This window comes from Nerophis ophidion, linkage group LG05 (genome assembly GCF_033978795.1).
Source record: "Nerophis ophidion isolate RoL-2023_Sa linkage group LG05, RoL_Noph_v1.0, whole genome shotgun sequence".
Taxonomy (NCBI): Eukaryota; Metazoa; Chordata; class Actinopteri; order Syngnathiformes; family Syngnathidae; genus Nerophis; species Nerophis ophidion.
The window spans coordinates 47,428,496-47,453,340 of NC_084615.1; the positions used below are offsets into that span (position 1 = coordinate 47,428,496).

The 24,845-nt window shown below is 41.0% G+C and overlaps 1 protein-coding gene across 1 annotated transcript; it reads right to left on the minus strand.

The window, feature by feature from the left end:
- Positions 1-2,358: 2,358 nt before the first annotated feature.
- On the minus strand, positions 2,359-20,227 carry btbd9 (BTB (POZ) domain containing 9). Its single transcript, XM_061901155.1, has 11 exons — positions 20,043-20,227; positions 19,578-19,774; positions 13,380-13,743; positions 9,654-9,921; positions 9,351-9,570; positions 9,084-9,203; positions 8,888-8,997; positions 8,620-8,809; positions 8,434-8,541; positions 8,246-8,324; positions 2,359-4,030 (listed from the first exon to the last, which is right to left on the minus strand). Exons 2-11 carry the CDS (start codon positions 19,760-19,762, stop codon positions 3,845-3,847), a joined length of 1,830 nt encoding a protein of 609 aa, XP_061757139.1. The 5' UTR covers positions 19,763-19,774; positions 20,043-20,227; the 3' UTR covers positions 2,359-3,844.
- Between the last annotated feature and the right edge of the window lie 4,618 nt (positions 20,228-24,845).

Below are 24,845 nucleotides of genomic sequence, written 5' to 3' on the forward strand. Positions count from 1 at the left end.
GCGTCCATCAAACTACAAATGTCAATATTGGCTAACTAAAGCAAAATACTCAAATACTGGCTGATGTTACGACGATTGCTGTTACCGACAACAAATGATACTGTTTTGCCTTTCTACGGCGGATTGAGGAGCCGCAATTCCACGTTCAATGGACTCCACTTACACAACTGTAATTATAGTACACGTTGAAAGAACACCCAGACAGGCCTGCCTCTTCTTGCTGACACTGCAGCCTCAAATCGCATGTCATTGATATTTAATAATGAAAGACGATATGCTTTACACGCATATGTTATTTGTGTTAATTGTTTACCATGTACTGTACTTACGTTTTATAAAGTACACTATTAAAACTTAACCGTTGTGCAATCTACTAGTGGTGGGGATGCTTTACTAATTGATCATTTGCATAATTGACTGACGCATTTGCAGGAAAGGGGGAGTGGGCAGGGTTAAATACGTTAATAAATGATAAATGGGTTGTACTTGTATGCGCTTTTCTACCTTCAAGGTACTCAAGGCGCTTGGACACTACTTCCACATTCACCCATTCACACACTGATGGAGGGAGCTGCCATGCAAGGCGCTAACCAGCACCCATAAGGAGCAAGGGTGTAGTGTCTTGCTCAGGGCACAACGGACGTGAGGTTGGTATTAGGTGGGGATTGAACCAGGGACCCTCGGGTTGCGCGCGGCCACTCTTACACTGCGCCACGCGTACTGTTAAATTGTACATTACAGATATAACAAAATTTCATTGCATTAGCTCGTTGTAGTGCAGGATAAAAGAGCATAAGGTGCAGATATAGATTATCGTGCAGCTAAATATATTGCACTTTTGCATATCCATCCACGTTTATGGATGTATGTTATAGTCTTTATATTCCAGCGAGTTAATCCGTTTTGGGGGGAATTGAGGGCATTATTATGATGCTTCAAGACTCTTATGGCCTAAAGGGAAGAAGCTGTTACAGAACCTGGATGTTCTGCTACTGAACATCTTTCTAGAGACCAGCAGTGAGAATAGTCCTAGGTGGGGAGTTGGAGGAATTTCTGCAGATTTTCTGAGCCCTGGTCAGGCAGCGGCTTTTTGCTAATATAAAATGTTTTCATACTTTAATGTGAAAAATTTTTAAAGATATACTTCTTTAACTTGAAAGTTTTGTACTTTAGGAAAGCTCATGGGAAATAAATTGTTCAGTATTTTTTGTGCAAAATACTAAATTTTGTACAAAATACTAAATCCAACATACAGTTCCAAACCTTTCTCACACACTTCCTTCTATGGAACGAACCCTTTATATCTGTGTTACAAGATCAGCACCAATGCTTAAATTCTGGGTCCATTATATTCTATATAAGTGAAAAGGAAGGACGACATGTATCTCATGTTATCAAGTCAAATGGGGCCCCCATTGGATGAAATGCCCTATGCACAGCGCGGGGTATGTGAGGAGGGGCTGCACTGTGTGGGAGAAAAAAACAGACTTCCATCCATCCATTGTCTACCACTTGTCTTAGACATGAATAGCAAAACTGTTAATCTTAGAAATATAAATGCATTTTCTTCCACAACTTCTTTTTATTGTTATGTATCTCCCAAACGAGACATTGCCACCGGTTGTGTACATAAACATGACAAATAAATTATCTTCAGTAGATGTCACTAAGGGCTTTATAAGGCATATAGGAAAGTATGAATATGTGCTAAATATCACAACAAAGTTGTTCTAAAATAAATAAATCATGATTAAAATGATTTATTTTTTTAGAACAACTGTTGTGATATTTAGCAAGTTTTCATACTTGCCTATACACCTTATAAATTATAATATAAATCATAATTAAAATAGGCAGCATGGTGACACAGGGGTTAGTGCATGGGTCTCACAATACGAAGGTCCTGAGTAGTCCTGGGTTTAATTCCGGGCTCGGGATCTTTCTGTTTGGAATTTTTATGTTCTCCCTGTGACTGCGTGGGTTCCCTCCGGGTACTCCGGCTTCCTCCCAGCACCAAAAGCATGCACCTGGGGATAGGTTGATTGGCAACACTAAATTGGCCCTAGTGTGTGAATGTTGTCTATCTGTGTTGGCCCTGTGATGAGGTGGCGACTTGTCCAGTGTCTACCCCAACTTCCGCCCGAATGCAGCTGAGGTAAGCTCTAGCACCCCCCGCGACAAAATGGACAAGCGGTAGAAATGGATGGATGGATAATTAAAATAAAATTACTGATCTCTCATTCTCTGGCAGACCAGGTGCATACAAAGTGTGTTAAGAAGCAGTTAGGATGCATACTGCCACCTACTGTACAGGTATAAGACGACGCTAGGTTCAAAGACGGCCCGTCACAATGTGTGTATGAACATCCAAATGCATATTCATATGGTAAACACTTGCAGGTTTTCCATCTTCAATGGAATAACAAAGAAAAACATTTTTGTGTCATTGAGATGAGACAAATACACTTTTCATGAAAGGAAAAACACACTTTGATGAACATTAATGACAATTTTTACAGGCAGTGAAAAAGCAAACACATCAAAAGTTGGGAATCAGATATATATTACAGTATAATAACAAACCCTGACACCCTCCTGAGGATGCTAATGTTTTTCTGTTGGAAGTGCTGTTATGCATCACTGCATCTACGGCTGCACCTAAAATAATTACTTCAAACATGGTGAATAGAATGTTTTCCAGCATGTCAGACAGCACAAAAGCAGCTCTTTCAACATAATTTAATATTACCACCCCCAAGAAAGGGTGTGGTACAGTGATAATGCTAGGCCTAATCTTGAAGCTCCCACTAGTGTAAAATTATAAGTTGAATTACATCTGAGGAGTGTGTTTTTGGCTTGTTAACAAGCAGAACATGGGAGGACTACTAGTTCCTTGTGGACAAAGAGAACAAAGTGCAACAATCAGAGTAGTTTCATTTACACACACACACACACACACACACACAACATATAACATCTCAAGAGATGAAGAACTTCATTTCACCTCACAGCTCCAGTATTTTACTTCAGTCAAAACACCCAATTTGTGTCTGTCTGAGTCTGTTAAAGTGCCAATAGCAGCTGCTCCTGTAATAGTAATAGTCTGTTTTCGGTTCTTGCAGCCCGGGCGCATAAATCATTAGGTCAGAGCCTCTTAGTCCAAATTTTCGTCAATTAATTGTTTTCCTCCTCAGTTTGTGCTAAGAAATGCAAGAGCGTAAAATACTCAATTAAGACACGTCAATCTCGCTTTAGTCTGCTCTTGAGGTATAAAGGAAAAAAAAAGTTCTCCAGATAAAGGACTGCAAACACTTAGCAGTTTTCATTTCATATACAAATGCATAATTTGATTAAGTGTTGTTTGCGTACAAACATCACACTTGGCAAAAAGTTGAAGAATTTAGAAATGCAAAATCTACAGGCGTCTTTGATGAGGCCAGTCACTGATTTGAAAATAGATTCAATCTGTATTTGTATCTAGGGGAAAGATTAATCAAAAGATGAATGCCGCAGTGAAAGCACATCGTCATGGTTATCGTTCAGCGTTAGCATCGTCTTCTTCCACCACCTTGACTTGAGAAAGGCGCTGAGTCGAAGCCTTCAAAGGACCAAAGTCACAAAAACGTATCAAAGTAATCAGTGGATGTAGAAGCTACCGAGTGGGAAGACAGGAGTCTTAAAACACCGCTGCTAAACATGCAAGTCTTGAGGCACGCGCACAACAAAGGGCACAGGTTATGACAGCGAGAAGACGCCGTTGAGCAGCGAGGAGGGAAAAGGCTGTGCAAAATGACGGTCCTCCTGACCCCTTCAAAAACTGGGTGGGCGGGAGGAGGGGGTGCTATTAATGATGGGCCAGTGAGGAAGATGAAGACGAGTTGGAGGGCAGCAGGCTCTGAGTGCGGGATGGTCGCTGAGGTCGCGGCGGCAGCGAGGATGTGGCGGCATCTGAAGCGTCCAAGCCTGGGCTGCCTTCTTTGACGTCCATGTCCAACTGGGCGGGACACTCAAAGTGGACACAGTGGAAGACCTGCAGGGACAACACGGAAGGATGAGCAGGAGTATCAATTACCCTGCTTTGTGGTGGTATGCTGCCGACTTTTGGATGGGAGCATGATCTAATCAGACAACATTAAAAGTAAAAAGTGGTTCAAATGTAGGGCTGCAACAATTAATCGATTAAATCGATTAAAATTTATTATAAAAATAGTTGCGATTAATTTAGTCATCGATTCGTTGGATGGATGTATGCAATGCGCGGAAACTTTTTTTTAAATTTTTTAAATTAGATATTTTTTCTCCTAAACTTTTATTTATAAACTGCAACATTTACGAACAGCTGAAAAACAATAATCAAAAACAGTACAAAACAGCGCCAGGGCGTCGTCGAGGTTACGTCTCATGAGGTGGCAGTAAGCCAGCCAATGATGTGTCAAGTGCAGCTCACGTGACCATGCCGTATCCTTTGTTTGGAAACATTCGAAAAATGGCGAAGGAAAACAGTACGGATTGTTCAGCGGAGAAACATCTTGAGGTTATTGCTTCAATGGAGAAAAGTGTACGACCCAAGTCGTCAAAAGTGTCAGAACACTTTACTTTAAAGATTTCAAAGTAGACATTTCCTGCAAAACGTGCAGCATGGACCTCGAGTGGCACGGAAGTACAATATTGCTTCGGCAGCACCTGAAGAGGAGCCATGGATGAAGGGAAAAACTCACGGTACGTAACTTTTTTAAGTCCATAGTCCGAGTATATTGATCCGTTTTGTCCGTCTTTGTGTGTTTTGTTAACGAGGAGATTTTTTTTTAAGGCAGCGCAGCAGCAACTGTTGTGTGTTAACTTTCAGAGTGTTAGGAACTTTTTGGATAGTGCGGCAACTTAATTTTCTGTGTTTTGAGTCGCAACAGGCATTCATAAGATCAGCTTTTTTATGGGTAACGTTAAGGTTATGTCTTTGTTGCAACGCGGGGCTGATAATGTGTCTCCGGCACATTTGACTCCGTTTTGAGAGAGAAAACGCACGTTTAACAATTTGGAAATAAATGTAACAGACAGAAATATCTCAGGTTGGTTTCTTAATGGATCAATTTAGCCGGGCCCAATAAAGCTATATAAATTTATTTAGACTTGAGTGACGCTTTAGTATAACTAAATGTTATGAAGGTGCTGGAATATTTCATGCTATGATTCAGAGGTAGCCTAAAATGAATCCTTTATTATCCAGAACAGAAACGTGTACTATATCTGATCCAGTTTTGATCTGATGAGTTACATTTCTGGGTTGTTATTGGTGTATTCTGCAACTCCAATGTCCATTTATTTAATTTAGCTGTTTTTTTAATGTGGTGGCGTATTTGTCAGAAATGATTAATTAAATCAACTGGGTGTGTATTGAGTTACATGTAAATGATGCTACTATGTACGTTCATAATATGGTTTCTCTCATTTCAGAAAGAAACAAGGCAGCATTAGAGACTTGGTACAAAGGAAGGTGTGCACCACGGCAAGCGGCTCCATTGACGGATGCTATCCTGAATATGTTGCTAACTGACATGAGGCCACTATCAATGGTAGAGGATGAAGGTTTTAGACAAATGATTCACGTCCTCAACCCTGGTTACACTCTTCCCTCGAGGAACCATTTTACCAAACTAATGGAGAGGAAGTACGAGCGGACATTCCATGCTGTGTAGACTGACATAAAAGCCACCCAGAGCAAACTTGCTCTCACTACTGATATGTGGACAAGTGTAGCCTACCTTGGCAATACATGCCACTACATTGGAGACGAATGGAACATGAAGTCAATCTGCCTTACGACCATGCCGCTAGAGGAAAGACAGTCAGCATCCAACATTGCAGAATGTTTGGAATAGGTAATAGCCAGGTTTGAAATTCCCCTAAGCAAAATTATTGCTATTGTGCAGGACAATGGTGCACTTTATAAAAAAAAATACAATTATTGTAACACTTGTTTTATTTGGCAAGTCGAAAGGACATGGTGCCAGTATGCTGTTTTTTTAAATAAAGTATTGGAAAGGATAGAAATGTAATTTGTCTCTTTTATCCGATTATTAATCGATTAATCGAAGTAATAATTGACAGATTAATCGATTATCAAATTAATCGTTAGTTGCAGCCCTATTCGAATGATTTGTTTTTTCAACCAATACTATAAGTACTTAAAAGTTAGCCCTGGTTTTTGGTATACCCTCTCGGTTGTTATACAGAAAAACATCACGTCCAACAAACTACTCAGTTTGACCACATTAATGGAGTGTTCAAAGAAATAATCTAACACTTTGGTGACTCAGTGTCTGTCAATAATATGAATGTTACGGTATTGTAAATATTGCGGTATGGTCGTTTCAAAATTCTCACAATTATGCCGTGGCATGTGACTGTATCAAATGAGAACTTGGGAGTGCTCCCATCAGTGTAGTTTTTTTCCGGTGCGATGGAGTGGGCCAGTCAGAGAATTAAACTACATCTCCCATGATTCTCTGCGCAGTGCCGGCAAGCACGAGGAAAACCTTTGGAGCCTCCTGCAGAGTTTAAAATCAGAAAAATAAGTGCATTTTTTGGGGGGAAAAAAAATCGAAGAGAAACCATGTTGTTGCAGACTCGTCAGTCCGATGAATGAGTAGACGTTTTTTTTTTTTTGGTGTAACCCATGTGGAAGCACGGACATGCAAAAATACCTGTTTGCAGACAGTCGGGGAACACGAGTAACATGATAAGCCACTTAATGAAATGTCAACCGGAAAATATTCTTAAAGTGAAACCAAGAAGGCAGAGAGGCCAAACATCAACTTTTTGATGTATATACATTGTTGAAAGTTAAATTGTCAGTTCACCTCCTTTTACTAAACGATTGACTTTTGTCGAGGCTGTTTATATTTTGTTTATGGGGAAAAAAATGCTTATACAAACTTTTCCATTTACAAACACTGATATGTTGTTAGTAAATTGAGGTTTCACTGTATATGTATTTTACATCGTATTCTGTATGTAACAGAATCATTTTCTATTGTATGTGTTTTATGTTTATATTTTGGGGTGTCTGGGATAGGTTAATTTGATTTACATTATTTCTTATACAAGGTCCCTGTAGGTTTCAACAAGTTTAATTTAAGACTATAAAACATTTTTTAAGACCAAAATTAATGTCAATTAAGACCATTTAACATCCATACAGACAAAAAGTACAAATATATAAGGGAATCAGAGGGCTGGAATAAATTTTAAGTATATGAATTAATTCAATGCTCTTTGACGTTGGAAAACAAAATGGTTAAACTAACTACATACAACAAAATCCTCTCTATTGTAAACTAATTGAAAACAATATTAGCAAACATTATAACAGCCATTTTTCACATTTGCTATAGAACTGTTTTCTTGCAAAAGCTGGAGTGTGCTTAACATCACGTGTTTTCATGTAACAACAACCAGAACGTCAGCAAAGGCAGAAAAAAGCACAACAATATATTGTCTGTGAAAGGGACTTTTAGCATCCCTACTAAAGCTAATTGGTTAACTTTTGCAATGCTTTTGCAGCTGTCAGAATTGAGCAAACAGATACAAACATCTACTGTAGTACTACTGGAACTGCACAAAGTTCTGAAAACCAGTGAGTGCAGACAGAGCGATTGTCTAAATTTAAAAAAGGCGATTATGGCTTCATGCATTAAATTGATAGTTCTGTAGCTACTATTGTTGAACTTGCACTTACCCATCTTATGCAAGTAATTAGTTTTTCCCAATGGCTTTTTGTAAAAATGTTTCCACTGCTATGCTAAACTGAAACAACACACTGCTACGTGCGCACAGCACATTAGGTATTGGTGAGCAACAAATTTTGACCAGGCAGCACGGATAGCCTACTTTAGTTCCGTTTTCCAGTTACGTTGTAGCGTCCTCAAAAATCAAAACATTTCGAAGAAAGATGGAAGATTATAAATGTTTTACATAAAAGTATTAATAGATTTTTAAGACATATCAAAATCATATGTAAGATCTTTTATGAGACTTTAGAAGAATTTTTACTTTTTTAGGCCTTAAATTCAAATGGTTGGATCTAAGACTTGTATACCCCGCGGATACCCCGTTATGGGAAAATTGCTTCGGTTTTTGTACCATTTGGACTTTGTTGGACCTTTTGAAAATATTTACCAACAAACCAAAGGTAGTTCTGTACTTTGGAATTACTGGACTATTAGAGGAAGAAGGCTGTGACAAATACCTCATTAGCAGTGTTGTGAGTCCCCACAATGCGGATGAAAGAGGCTGGCTGCTTGTCAAACTTGAGCGTCTGCCATGAGCTGTGACATAGGGAGACAGAAAGGTGCTTACTGTACCTTGACAACAGCCACTCACTATTGTTGCATGTGCTAATAAGATTTTTTCCAAAAGATACTCTGATTGGCTTACCGACATGCCAGGCGGGTACGGTCTACCACCTTGGTCCATTCCTGCTGATTAGAGGACACCTCGATGTAGTAACTGTAAGAGCGCTCGTCACAGTCCCACAACAGCAGCCTAAACAGGAAGTCATAGAACTGAGAAGAAGAACTTGATAGAAAAACTTTTAGAAAGACTAAGAGAAAGGCAATGCACCTTAACGACCCAATGCAAAAAGGCTGAGCCAGCTGAATGACAATTGCGCCCGAGCCCAGCTGATGGCAGGTGTAGCCCGAGTCCCAGTCGTAGTTTCGAGTGTCGCCGTTCAACAAGGCGTTTCTGCTGCGACTGACACCCTCGATGACGCTGGCACAGCCAGCCACAGTGGACACGTTCTCGGTGGGCACTGCAGATGCAGCACATTAATTATACCTCAGCCGCTGGGCTGCATTTTGACAGTTGCAAGAGGTTCTCTGAAACCTACCCAGAAGTCCCTGCTCCAGTGTAAACGAGCGGTTTGTGAACATACACTCGAAAGCCACAAGATGAAAGACCTTGTTGACCGTGTTGTGTGTTCCGACAATGCGCACGTACCTGAGTTGCAAAACATTGTACAATACGGTGCTATTGTCATGCTTTATAGAAATGATAAATTACAAAGAACTGACATCCTGTCTTACCTGCAGACTCGAGACGGGAAAAAGAGATTCTGCCAGGAGCGGCAAAGGTACTTGGAATGGTCTACGACCCGCACCCAGTCCAGCTCGTCCATGGACACCTCAATGTAGTAGGAATAGGAGCTGAAATGAGTATTAAAGTGAAGGTCACACCATATTTGCAGCTTTCAACAATATGCTTATTTAACATGTGAACAAGTTCAAACATCTAAAAAAACTTCAAGACAGAAGCAGCAAAGGTTCATTAAGTCATCTGTGAGGCGTCTTTACCGACTGTCTCTGTCCCACAGCAACAAGCGCACATGGTTGATAATGGATGGCTGGCCCAGTTTGACCTGGATCCCGGCCCTGCCATCCTCCTCGATGGGGTGTCTGGAGAAGCCGTGGTCCAGGTCATAGTTCTGAGTGTCGCCGTCCAGCAGGGCCGACTTGAGCTCACCTTTCACCACCTGAGCTCCATGCTTCATGGTGGCAATGTTCTCCTCCGGTACTGAAAGCCAAACAGACACCCGATAGAAACACAATGTTACGGTAACATGATCAGACGTCAGACGGTGTATGAGAATCACGGACTTAGCATGCCGCGAAAGTTTAGGTCCATGTTTCGGCTCTCGGAGCGAAGCTTGATGGCGTCCAGCAGGTCATCTGGGCTCAGGAGGCCAGACGGTCGAACTATGTTCAGCATCTCCGTCAGGGTCATGAGCGGCAGACGCACAGCCGCCATCACTTCCTGAGTCTCGGGGCCTTCGGCGTACTGCTGGCACCAGCGACTCAAGGCCTGAAAGATCTCCCTCTCGCTGGCAGCAAAAGAGTCGCGGCGGACCACCGTCAGCAGAGCAGTCTGCGCACACAACGTTTGTTGACATGCGACTAACGTCATGACAGCTTTGTAAAACTGTACAAAACCCTCCTCCATCCATCCATTTTTTACCGCTTGTCCCTCTCGCATATACTGTTTACAGTGGGGCAAAAAAGTATTTCGTCAGTCAAAAATTGTACAAGTTCTTCCACCTGAAAATATGAGAGAGGCCTGTAATTTCTATCATAGGTATACCTTAACTATGAGAGAAAAAATGAGGGAAAAAATCCATAAAATCACATTTTTAATGAATTTATTCGCAAATTATGGTGGAAATCAAGTATTTGGTCAATAACTAATGTTAATCTCAATAATGTGTAATACACCCCTAAACATGATATTTCTACACCTATGCTTCACAGTAGGTATGGTGTTATTTGGATGCAATTCAGGATTCCTCCTCCTCCCAAACTAAGTTGAGTTTTTAACAAAAAAAAATTTTTTTGTTTCATCTGACCATATAACATTCCCCAATACTCTTCTGAATCATCCAAACGCTCACTAGCAAACTTCAGACGGGCCTGGACATGGCTTAAGCAGGGGGACACGTCTGACACTGCAGGATTTGAGTCCCTGGCGGCGTAGTGTCTTATACTGATGGGAGCTTTTGTTACTTTGGTCCCAGCTCTCTGCAGGTCATTCACTAGTTCCACGTGTGTGATTGTGGGATTTTTGCGGGGTGAGAAAATGCGTGGAGACCCAGATTGTCCAAGATTTAAGGAGATTATCAGGGGTCTTGTATGTCTTCAATTTTCTAATAACTGCTCCAACAATTGATTTCTTCACAACAAGCTGCTTACTTATTGCAGATTTAGTCTTCCCAGCCTGGTGCCGATCTACAATTTTGTTTCTGGTGTCCTTTAATAGCTCTTTGATAGTGGAGTTTTTTGGAGTGTGACTGTTTGAGGTTGTGGACAGGTGTCTTTAATACTGATAACGAGGCCAAACAGGTGCCATTAATACAGGTAATGAGTGAAAGACAGAAGAGCCTCTTGAATAAGAAGTTACAGGTCTGTGAAAGACAAGAAATCTTGCTTGTTTGTAGGTGAACAAATACTTATTTTAAAGAGATATTTACCCATTAATTAATAAAAAAAACCTACAATGTGATTTCCAAGATTATTTTTCCCCATTCTGTCTCTCATAGTTGAGGTATACCTATAATGAAAATGTCAGGCCTCTCTCATCTTATTAAGTGGGAGAACTCGCGCAATTGGTGGCTGACTACATACTTATTTGCCACACTGTGTGTGTATATATATATATATATATATATATATATATATATATATATATATATATATATATATATATATATATATATATATATATATATATATACACACACACACACACATACATACATACATACATACATATATATTTGGGGGCACTCCCGAGTCGGCTTGAGAGCTTAGTGAATGTATGCATTTGTTAATTAATGTATGTATATATATTTATATATATAAACGCACGCACATTTATATATGTATATATAAAGGCATATATATATACAAAAAAATAATATATATGTATATATATATATATATATATATATACACACACAGTGACTAAATACTTTTTAGTCAGCCACCGATTGTGCAAGTTCTGCCACTTAAAATGATGACAGAGGTCTGTAATTTTCATCATAGGTGAAGATACAGAATGTGAAAAAAAATCCAGGATTTCACATTGTAGGAATTTAAAATTCAACTCAATATTTTGTAATATAACCTTTGTTGGCAATAAGAGAGGTCAAACGATTACTTATAGGTCTTTACCAGGTTTGCACACACAGTAGCTGGTATTTTGGCCCATTCCTCTATGCAGATCTTCTCGAGAAGCATACTTAAAAAAGCACACAAAACTGGTAAGACAAAGCGCTGGAGAGTTCTGAAGTGGCCATGAATGAGTCCAGATCTAAATTTTGTAGAACCTCTGCGGAGAGATTTAAAAACAGCAGTTGCGAGAAGGCATCCTTCAAATCTGAAAGACCTGAAGCAGTTTGCAAAAGAAGAGTGGTCCAAAATTCCAGTAACCAGGTGTAAGAAACTCATTGATGGTTACAGGAAGCGATTGATTTTAGTATTTTTTTTCCAAAGGGTGTGCTACCAAATATTAAGTTGAGGGTGCCAATAATTTTGTCCAGTCCATTTATGGAGTTCTGTGTAAAATATCAGATTTGGCTTTTTTTGTGTGCTGTTCCAATGCAAACAAAAGAAAAACACATGAAGACCAAAGCATTTGTAATTTCAACTATTTTCTGGTAGAAATGCAGGGGTGCCAATATGTTTGGCCATCACGTTTAATCAAACATATAAAAACGTTGGCCCCCAAGGGAAAACTGGGTAAAACACGGGACACTGATAAAGCTTAACTTATTGTACTATAACAATCTACAAGGTTTAACATAGTTTGCTTCTCTTTCTTCCCCTCCATTTATCTGCTTTCTTTTGTAATCCAAGTTTTCATTATATATATGAATTGGTGCATTTAAAACAATTGCATTGTTGATAATAGAGGTAATTATTATTATTATTAATTATCAATAGTGCTATTTCTATTGGTATTCTTCCATTTGTATTGCAATAATCTGTTAATATTTACTTCACTAACTGCTTTTTTGTTATAATTTTTCATATCATATTTGAACATATTGTATTTGCTGATGTTGTTCTTTTGTTGTTGTCTCTCTTGGACCTGCAATGTCCCCGTGTCTTCCTTTTTTCTTCTTTCTACCCCCTCCTGCCCAAGTCCGGCTGCGCCAAACATTAAATAAATCCATTTAATAAAGTCAAATACAAATAAGGAAACAAGAGAAGTACGCACACAACCTAAAGTTACACATTATTTTCGGTTATAATATCAAAGGATTTCGGATACTTTACACAGACTTGAACAAGAAATGCATTAAGTAACTTGAAAAACCTTTCTCTTCAACTGTCTCTCCTTACTTTTGATGGGCGTCAACTCCCGTTTAGGTGTGCAACCATCTGTAGCGTTCCTGGCATGCGATCTAGATGCACGGAACATTTTTATGATATTTGAGATTTTTCAAACTTATTATGGCAAATAGTGCGTAAATAATACACTATATACATTCATTAACCACTTGCCTTTGTTTTCATGTTAAAAAAAACTTATATAGAAAAGGGGCGGCATTTATCTTGCGCACGATCAGTTACATGTAGGTGAAAAACTATATATTTAGCCAATTTTGCCAATTATACAATGTCATTTACCACGCCCCGTTACCACATGTTGATTGACAATGTTTGGCAAACAATGTGTTCGTTATAGTGGTGTGCAACTGCACTACATCTTGCTTTAAGTTCAACCTAATAATTTGATGCTTTCTCTTTGAATTGGTCAAGTGTTCCTAATCTTGTGACTACTGAGTTATTGTACAGTATCTTTGGTAGCATTATGTCGCATCTTACCTTGGAAAGTGTCAAGAAGCCGTCAGAGTTGAGAACCTCCGGTGCGTGTTTGTCCATGTAGGAACAGCAGGCGGCGCTGAGCGTGCTGAGAGAGTACAGGCTGGCCACGTCAAACACCAAGCAGACATTATTGTTGTGCAGGATGGTGCGGAGGAAGTCGGAGATGGAGTCCTCTAGTGGCTGGAGGCCGTAGCGGTGGGCCAGGCCGAGGAAGTCGAGCAACACCTCTTCGCGAGCCGAGCTGAGGCTGGCGCGGCCTGTGTACAAGTAGTTGAGCAACATGGAGAACGCCTCTGCCTGCGTCTCCTCCAGACAAATCTCTGCTTGGGGCTGCGACTCTTTCATTCCGCCATACAAGAGGGCCCTGAAGGAAAACCATGTTTATTTGTTGTTGTCGTCGTCGTCCTCGAGTATTGTTTTGTGCAGTCACATTGCACTGGACAGTTAATCCAATTTTAATTTCGTTTTCGACAATGGCTTCTCACAATTATGAAAATAAAATCCCCAATTAAAGGGCCGCGCAACAACACCGGAGCTTGTGACGTTGAGAGATGAGGAGCGAATGGGTGAAAAAAGAGCATGTGTACTAGAAGTGTGGGATCTTACCATGGTTGCTATTTTTAATAGACAGGCGAACGTATGCAGAATGACTAATCACTAAACTCAAAAAAAGCAGTAAAGCAAATTATTTCCGGGTTGAGGTAACTGCAGACAGAGTCACATAATTGGCCAATAAAACGTAATTCGTTGATAAAGGCAATATAATATCATAAAATGTTCTCATTGTGAGGAGATAAGACATTTATTTTGGAAAATAATGAGTCCCCGAGCGCTCATTTATTTGACACACTCAAAACGCCGGCAGTCCAGAATTACACAATGCCACAGCGGCTAAACTAGGAAGATTAAACTAGCAGGAACAATCCATATACCCGCAACAAACCTCATCTGTTTGTTTTGTGGTAACGATATCATTGATGTTACATTAATCTAAAAACAGTGGGCGCAACTTGAGTGACTTGCTCTTTTTTTTTTTTTTACTGCCTCGCCTCTTGACTCATCAAACTGAGAACAGCAGTACAGCACACTTCCCCCGTCACAATAACAGTGTGGTGCGCCACATCTGGTCTGGCTGCGCTAACAAAACAAATGTTTTGAAAAAGTATCTTAGACAAGCATAAAGTACTTAAAGCACTCATTGATACATTTGTACAATTATTATCCACTGACTTAAAATATTGGTCAAAAAATATTTCAAAGATGCGCCAATAAATGTAAGCATTTTTGCATTTAATAAACAACTGTTACATGTTATTTGACACAAGAACACACACTCTATGATGGTAAAATAAGTGTGAAAGGTAAAAAACTGAATTAAAAAATAACTAGAAAAACTTAATTTTATTGTTTTTTATATTGCTATTATTATTTAAATGTATTGTTATTGCTATCAATGTACTTGTTGTGGTTTGTTATTAATTTATAGCCAGCTTTTTTAAAACAATATTTAAAGTTGAGTTTTGGTGGTACAGGAAAAAAAAGTCATGTTTTCAAATTAATGAATAATCGTGTAATAATCGTGATTACAGTATTGCTAATTAATTTAAAACCTCTTCTCACTCTTGCGCTTACCAAAGTCATGCGGTAAATGTAAGCATGCGCTAATTAATTTAAAACCTCTTCTCACTCCGGCACTTACAAAAGGTATGCAGTAAAAATTTGACTGTGATGTAAGCTTGGACCTTAAATCCTACTGAATAGCTCTTAATCTTCTTCCCTTAATGCGATTTCAAACTACCAGTTTTGAAATCAGCCTTCTCCATTTTGAAAATGATGATAGGGGAAGTGTCACGAGTTTGACCAGGCGGTAATACTAAGCATGCGCTAATTATTTTGGGAAGCGAGTTTGAAGGCAGGCGCATACTATATGCCTTGCGGCAATTCAAGGAAATACGGTACTTCACTACTAGTCACATGTAAATTACAAAGGACTTGGAGAGAAATCATAGCACATCAATGTCAACATACCGTGCTAATTCCTTGCAAAGTGAAACTTGTACTTTGAGCACCATGATTCTGTGATGTTCAATATTTTTATGTGGCTTTTATCACCTTTGAACTTCCTGCGGCTTGAAAGTCCAACAGTTCAATCAACACTTTTGCACACTATTGCATCAGGACCAGTGAGGTCCTAAGTACGATAACATAAAATGAATATTAGCATTTGTCCACTGATCTGTGGTATAATATATTTTCTGTCTTATGTCAATCTTTCTGACAATTCTCGCAAGTTCCTTCTACAGGTAATGCTCAGCACCAATGTGTTAGCTGAAGTCTGCAAAATACCAATGTGATACCACTCCCCATGTGGAGGATTATTTTATATATTTCATCTTTAACAGCTGTACTTGCAGGCAAAACAGAGTTTGGCAATTCATGGAAGGCCAATGCTGCAGCTTAAATCCAAATATGTTTCAATGTGTTAGTGTGTAAAGGTACGCCATCGTAATGGTTCGGTGACGGTAGAGTACAAGTTAGGTACGGTAAGGGAACCAAATGCAAAACATGAAACTGCCTAGTTATACTGATACTTTTTTAATGTGTCATATTTGAATGTGGAAACTGATGACAATTAATTATCAAATAAAAAATAAATATGATATACCAGTGTATGCCATAAATGCAAGTGGGCCGCCACAAACACACCCGCAGGTACATGCAAGCCCCCGAATTTAACAACATAACAGTACGGTCAGTGAACATAGCTTATTTAACAACGCCGAACAACTTTAATTTTTGTAATTTACATTATGCCTTTTAGCACCCTTTTTTTATTTCTACAATCTGCAGTGGGCCGCGATCATGCCCAAAGGCTGAAATTTGGTCTCCTGACTCTGGCCTCTCCTTGACATCACAGAGTGGACGTGTTCTGCACACTTATAAGCCTCACTTTCCATGGCCAATTCTTTGCATACTGATACTCTCCAGGGTCGTGGGGGTGTGCCGTGCACTGCATCTGCGCCATGTATCCCATGTGAAAACTGCGATGATGAGTACATGTGGCTCAGTGGCCAAGTGGTTAGCGTGTCCGCCCTGAGATCAGTTCAAACCCCGGCCGAGTCATACCAAAGACTTTAAAAATGGGAGCCATTACCTCCCTGCTTGGTACTCAGCACCAAAGGTTGGAATTCAATCAATCAATCAATGTTTATTTATATAGCCCTAAATCACAAGTGTCTATAGGGCTGCACAATCCACAACGAAATCCGCGGATCAGAGCCCATATAAGGGCAAGGAAAAACTCACCCCAGTGGGACGTCAGTGACAATGACTATGAGAAACCTTGGAGAGGACCCCCCCCCCCCCCCCACCCCCATTCCCCACCCTCTCTCTAGGGGAGACCGAAAGCAATGGATGTCGAGCGGGTCTAACATGATATAGTGAAGGTCCAGTCCATAGTGGATCCAATTTAGTAGCGAGAGTCCCGTCCATAGTGGAGCCAGCAGGAGACCATTCCAAGCGGAGACAGATCAGCAGGGCAGAGATGTCCCCAACCGACGAATTGGGGGTAAATCATCAACACAATTACCGGACACGGCCACGGATGTTGCTCACTGCTCCCCTCACCTCCCAGGGGGTGAACAAGGGGATGAGTCAAATGCAAAGGTTAATTTCACCACACCCAGTGTGTGTGTTTGTGTGACAATCATTGGTACTTTAACTTTAACATGTACATTTGTTTGTGTAAGTGTGAGAAACGCTGATGGGATATGAAACATCATGGGTAGTCCATACGAATGCCATCCATCATCTTCCGCTTATCCGAGGTCGGGTCGCGGGGGAAACAGCCTAAGCAGGGAAACCCAGACTTCCCTCTCCCCAGCCACTTCGTCTAGCTCTTCCCGGGGGATCCCGAGGCGTTCCCAGGCCAGCCGGGAGACATAGTCTTCCCAACGTGTCCTGGGTCTTCCCCGTGGCCTCCTACCGGTTGGACGTGCCCTAAACACCTCCCTAGGGAGGCGTTCGGGTGGCATCCTGACCAGATGCCCGAACCACCTCATCTGGCTCCTCTCGATGTGAAGGAGCAGCGGCTTTACTTTGAGTTCCTCCCGGATGGCAGAGCTTCTCACCCTATCTCTAAGGGAGAGCCCCGCCACACGGCGGAGGAAACTCATTTCAGCCGCTTGTACCCGTGATCTTATCCTTTCGGTCATGACCCAAAGCTCATGACCATAGGTGAGGATGGGAACGTAGATCGACCGGTAAATTGAGAGCTTTGCCTTCCGGCTCAGCTCCTTCTTCACCACAACGGACCGGTACAACGTCCGCATTACTGAATACGCCGCACCGATCCGCCTGTCGATCTCACGATCCACTCTTCCCTCACTCGTGAACAAGACTCCTAGGTACTTGAACTCCTCCACTTGGGGCAGGGTCTCCTCCCCAACCCGGAGATGGCACTCCACCCTTTTCCGGGCGAGAACCATGGACTCGGACTTGGAGGTGCTGATTCTCATTCCGGTCGCTTCACACTCGGCTGCGAAACGATCCAGCGAGAGCTGAAGATCCCGGTCAGATGAAGCCATCAGGACCACATCATCTGCAAAAAGCAGAGACCTAATCCTGCGGTTACCAAACCGGAACCCCTCAACGCCTTGACTGCGCCTAGAAATTCTGTCCATAAAAGTTATGAACAGAATCGGTGACAAAGGACAGCCTTGGCGGAGTCCAACCCTCACTGGAAATGTGTTCGACTTACTGCCGGCAATGCGGACCAAGCTCTGGCACTGATCATACAGGGAACGGACCGCCACAATAAGACAGTCCGATACCCCATACTCTCTGAGCACTCCCCACAGGACTTCCCGAGGGACACGGTCGAATGCCTTCTCCAAGTCCACAAAGCACATGTAGACTGGTTGGGCAAACTCCCATGCACCCTCAAGAACCCTGCCGAGAGTATAGAGCTGGTCCACAGTTCCACGACCAGGACGAAAACCACACTGTTCCTCCTGAATCCGAGGTTCGACTATCCGACGTAGCCTCCTCTCCAGTACACCTGAATAAACCTTACCGGGAAGGCTGAGGAGTGTGATCCCACGATAGTTGGAACACACCCTCCGGTCCCCCTTCTTAAAGAGAGGGACCACCACCCCGGTCTGCCAATCCAGAGGTACCGCCCCCGATGTCCACGCGATGCTGCAAAGTCTTGTCAACCAAGACAGCCCCACAGCATCCAGAGCCTTAAGGAACTCCGGGCGGATCTCGTCCACCCCTGGGGCCTTGCCACCGAGGAGCTTTTTAACTACCTCAGCGACCTCAGCCCCAGAAATAGGAGAGACCACCACAGATTCCCCAGGCACTGCTTCCTCATAGGAAGACGTGTTGGTGGGATTGAGGAGGTCTTCGAAGTATTCCTTCCACCTATCCACAACATCCGCAGTCGAGGTCAGCAGAACACCATCCGCACCATACACGGTGTTGATAGTGCACTGCTTCCCCTTCCTGAGGCGGCGGACGGTGGTCCAGAATCGCTTCGAAGCCGTCCGGAAGTCGTTTTCCATGGCTTCCCCGAACTCTTCCCATGTCCGAGTTTTTGCCTCCGCGACCGCTGAAGCTGCACACCGCTTGGCCTGTCGGTACCTGTCCACTGCCTCCGGAGTCCTATGAGCCAAAAGGACCCGATAGGACTCCTTCTTCAGCTTGACGGCATCCCTCACCGCTGGTGTCCACCAAGGGGTTTTAGGATTGCCGCCCCGACAGGCACCAACTACCTTGCGGCCACAGCTCCGATCTGCCGCCTCGACGATAGAGGTGCGGAACATGGTCCACTCGGACTCAATGTACAGCACCTCCATACGAATGATGCGGCAAATTTTAATCGGGAAAAATATACTTTTTTTGTTTTTTATAATTGGAAACCCCCAAAGAAGCCACTGAACCTCACAGCATCAGTGATCGTCACTATTAGGGTGAGTAAGTGGGATAACAGGCAGTTGTTGATTGACAGTTACATGAGCACATATCAGTAATGTAATGTTCACTAAACAGCATCAGTGATCGTCACTATTAGGGTGAGTAAGTGGGATAACAGGCAGTTGTTGATTGACAGTTACATGAGCACATATCAGTAATGTAATGTTCACTAAGTGAGCAGGAAACAGTGACGGTTGATGACAGTGATTGTTGGCGGAGTACCTGAAGTAATGGCATCGGGCGGCCAGGATAACGTTATGTGCAGGAAAGCGCTTCCCCTCCACGATGAAGGTGACATCGCTGTATTGCTCGCAGAGCGCCAGAGGTCCCAGCTGCTCCGACAGCAGGTGGATGTGGTCGATCTCCGACACAGAGGCCAGCGGCCGCAGAGGATGGCTGTTGCTCATGGTGGCCGCCTGCTGCGTTTCATCAGCACACAAACACATTAGTCAACTGCTGACGGCTAGGCTACATGCTAACAAGGACGTTACTGGGATTATTGGCTACTTTTAAAGCGCATCAGTACATCTAAAAACACAGAGCTTATAACTTCCAAGTCTATCATTGTGTCCATTTTGTAGCGGACAAAACATGAACGGTTTTTAGCGACTAGATCAAAGATGTCGTCGGGCATTTTAAGCCCGAAGAGACGTTAGCATCCAGCATTCGGCTTTAACGTTCACTTACCAAGCAGCTCACAAATTAACGGTTGAATTACTCAGAGATGCTCACAGAATGCCAAAAAAAAGGGACTTATTTTTCTCCGCGTTGAAAAGTAAATAGCCCAACTACGCTTAAATTTGTCGGACATCACACTGTGATGGCAGTGGAAAGCAATTCTGGGTCATTGGCAGCTACTTCCGGTTCAAACTTTACGTTTCAAAATAAAATCACGTTGCTTCATACCTTCGGTTACCATGATTAGCGTTTTGTAGCTTTATTTCGAATACATCAAGGGGAAAATACCATAATTCATCCAAAATAACTGTATAACCCAGGCCTGGGCTATTATTTTGACTCGGGGGCCAAATTTAGAGAAACAAATGTGTCTGAGGGCCGGTATATCTATTTTTAGGAACACTAATACAAAACCTTACAATAATGTCTGATTGAAACCTAAAAACAGACCGCCTTAAAAAACAGAAATTAATTTAAAATGTTCTACTGAAGGAGACACCCAGAAAGTACATGATAGTAATGTGGGATTTACGATATTAACTATGAAAGATAAAACACTGAATATTTACAACATATGAATGTCACAGCCTCTCTCCATCCACATATTTTACAAGCAAGCGAAATTCAACAAAAAATGCAATAAACACAGTGAAATGTGAACGCGAAGGGTAAAAAAAAAATCTGATAACTGTTTTTATCACTAAGCTTTAGAACTTTGTTGGAAAAATATCCTTCCCTGTTTGATTGATTGATTAAAACTTGTATTAGTAGATTGCACAGTACAGTACATATTCCATACAATTGACCACTAAATGGTAACACCAGAATACGTTTTTCAACTGATTTAAGTCGGGGTCCACGTTAATCAATTCTGTCTGTCCCTAACATCCGCATTTCAGGCTCTGGTAACACTCTGTGGAAACGATTCCCACCCACACTTCTTGGTGCCTTGTCTGAGCTGCTGTGACTTACATTACCATAGTAACTAATTAGTTGGCCATAGTAAATAATTAGATTACCATACTAACTAGTACATCATGCAAAAGCGCAGATTCCAACAATTGAAATACTTTGTATGGTTCAAGATTTCCAATCATAAGAAACTATCACTGCACATCATAATGGCAGCTACAGTTTCGATCCTAAAAATCTAAAAAAATGATTTGGAAATGTCCGACGGGCCAGATTGAAAAGCTTAACGGGCCGCATGTGGGCCCCCAGTCCTTAATTTTCCGAAGTGAGTGAATTGTGAATTATATTTATATAGCGCTTTTTCCTCTATTGACTCAAAGCGCTTTACATAGTGAAACCCAATATCTAAGTTACAATTAAACCAGTGTGGGTGGCACTGGGAGCAGGTGGGTGAAGTGTCTTGCCCAAGGACACAACGGCATTGACTAGGATGGTGGAAGCGGAGATCGAACCTGCAACCCTCAAGTTGCTGGCACGGCTGCTCTACCAACCGAGCTATACCGCCCCAAGTCTGGTTTAACCCTACATTATAACAAAACAGTCTCAATGTGGTTTTCTTTGAAGAAATAATCATTAAATTAAATTCAGGTCAACATTAATCAAAATAAAATAGAGCAGGTAAAGGAATTTTAATATTTGGATGTCCGATTGTAGCTGAGATAGGCGCCAGCGCCCCCCGCGACCCCAAAAGGGAATAAGCGGTAGGAAATGGATGGATGGATGGATGTTATTTTGGACCCTAGGCTAAAATTTGATGGCCATATTATAAAAATGATTAAGACCATAAAAATATGTTTGAACTGTTTCAGGCTCATTCGACCGTGTTTATCTGTTCAAGCTGCACAAGTTTACATGCATGCAATGATTTTATCCCATGTCTTATTGTGCCATGGTCTGGGGACAGGGTACGGAATGTGTAGTGAAGCCTCTGTTGTCGTTATATAAACAAACTTTAAATACATTTGAACCAAAACCAATGAAGTATCCTCACTGCCTTATTACTCAAAAATATAACATGGTGAGTTTTGATCATTTTATAAATTTCTAATTTTTAAAAGCAATTTTTAAGTGTCCAAATGGATTAGCCCCTGATGTGATGTGTCAAGAAATAGAAAGATACAGTTGTGAAGGCGTGTGGACTCGAGCTGCAGTGGGTGGGAGCTGTAGAGTGAAAAGATGCCGGACGACTCTGGGTCAGTCTGCATTCTCAGTGAAGGCCTCAAATCTGTGCAACTCTTTGCCACTGGAGTTAAAGTCACAGTCGGACATTAAACTTTTCTCCACAAAACTGAAAAAGTGGCTTAAGGAAAATCAAAAGTGTGAATACTAGAACTGGGTGTAGTGTGGACGAATGGGTGCAATTATTTTCAATATGCTTTTATTAAATCCAGGCTCGGGATCTTTCTGTGTGGAGTTTGCATGTTCTCCCCGTGAATGCGTGGGTTCCCTCCGGGTACTCCGGCTTCCTCCCACTTCCAAAGACATGCACCTGGGGATATGATTGGCAACACTAAATTGGCCCTAGTGTGTAAATGTGAGTGTGAATGTTGTCTGTCTATCTGTGTTGGCCCTGCGATGAGGTGGTGACTTGTCCAGGGTGTACCCCGCCTTCCGCCCGATTGTAGCTGAGATAGGCGCCAGCGCCCCCCGCGACCCCGAAAAGGAATAAGCGGTAGGAAATGGATGGATGGATGGATGTTTTTATTTTTGTATCTATCTTAATCTTTTTGTATATGTTATACACGTTTCTTAACTTTCAAAAAAAAAAAGCTTAACCATGGACAAGTGTTGCAAATTAGCCTGTGGCTAGAAGTCCTATGTACTTTGACATCGGTTACCTGTGGGTAGCACTGTTTAATTGTACTGTCCCTGTCAAATAAATACATTAAAAAATATTCTGCCAAAGGTAGACGATGTACTGTTGAGCTATTAAGTTTTGTGAAGTGAAGGATTGTAATATTTTAATGCTAACTACATTATTGCTGGCATACACATGCGCCAAAAAATGTATTGATTTCCCGTCATATTTCTACATAACTATAATTTAAGTATGTAATATAGATACAATGTTACTTTTAAAGTAACATTCACATACAGGGGGGGGAAAAATTAAGCCCTGGTACAAGAATGTGATGTATTTAAAAGCATATCAGTCTTTGGAGAGAAGACAGACATTTTCAGAGGAGTTGTTGTTGGCAAGATGTCTCCCTTTCCCCACTTGTGGCCATGAGGGAATTGTATTTATTTGCTTCAAACAATCACACTGTAAAATACATCTAAGACTGTGAATGTGAAAATTGAGAATGACTTGGTGAGCTTTATTAGAGGTTAAACTAACACGCTTAGGAGAAGAATTCTCCTCCCTTTAAAAGTTGCAGTAATCTAACAACAAATGATGCCATGGCCTGACTCAGCAGTCTGGACTTCCCACTTAAATTAACTGTGGACAGGTCATACCATAAGACTTGTGTTGCACAAAAGGCAGCTTGTTTATTTCTAAAGGAATGCGTAAAGACTGATTTTTGTTATTTGTTCCATTGCAACTTTACACTGGAGAAACGTATGGGGAAGAGAATGGGTATAATAAAGAAATATATCATTGTGAGGTAGAATTATTTATTAAATGGGTGTTGAATTGATACAAAAAAAAAAATGTTTTCCTTGTTCACACAATTGTTGAGTATGTGAAACACTTGTGTAGACAAGGCTGGCATCCTCTGAGGGTCCATCAACAAAGGAAACGTTTTTTTGTTTTTTACAGTGACGGAGGTCAGGTTCTCAACTTTGTCTTTATTTTTGGTGCTGCGACTGTAACCTGCCGAGGGCACGGCTTTAACCAAAAAAATAAGGTGACGATTATTTTGTGTAACACTTACTGCGCGGTCGTGTGATTTTTGGCCTCGGCCTGTGCGGCGAAGACACAATCTCTTTCTTTTACAACCAAATCATCTCACATGTCAGTGTTTTTTTTTTTTTAATATAAACACTCACCATGTCCTTATTCGTCCCTGCGAGGTCAGAGGTCATCCTCTGGACAAACACACAAGTTACTTTAATGCTGACTTAATTAGACGGACATATGCGAAGAGCAGATATCAATGTATGACATACAGTTCAAAGGTCAGTGTATCTTTTAGGGTCAGTTTACCTTCCGTTCATTCTATTTCCAATTCTTAAACGCAAATCAAAAAAAAAAATTAGGGCCGTGTTTTGATTTTTATTATATATAGCAGATTTTAAAACAAACAAAAAATTGTTGATTTCCATCAAAATATTGCTATTAAATTGGATTTTGTGCTGTTTTCTTTTATGGGTTTTTATTTTTCCAGATAAACACAAAAAGAAAATATATGTTCATCCAAAATGCAAAAATGCCTGTTTATCTGTGTGATGAAAAATTAAACCGGAAGCAGTATTTTAGCTTTTCCTAACACCTTTGTTCAGCAAGAGTCGTGTTGTCGTTTTAAAAAAGTGTCATTAAATAGTTGTCCAACTTTAGGAATTGGAAATCGAATAAACGGAAGGTACACAGACCTTTAAGTCATTTAATTTTATTTTCAGAAACGTGAATTGAAAAAAAGGAAAAAATATTAAATTATTTCAAATTCATTTTAAAATACACAAAAAAAAATTTTTTTGAAAAAAAGCATTCTTATCACTGAAGAGCAATAATTTGATCCAAAAAACGGCTTCATTCTTATTTTAGATTTTAGAAACAAATATTAAAATCACCACTCAGCAGAAATGTAAAAATTGACCTAAACAGATGTTTTTTTTTTTTTTTCATATTCCAACTTTGGAACCGGAAGTTGCGATATAAAGACGAGACAGCGGATTTAT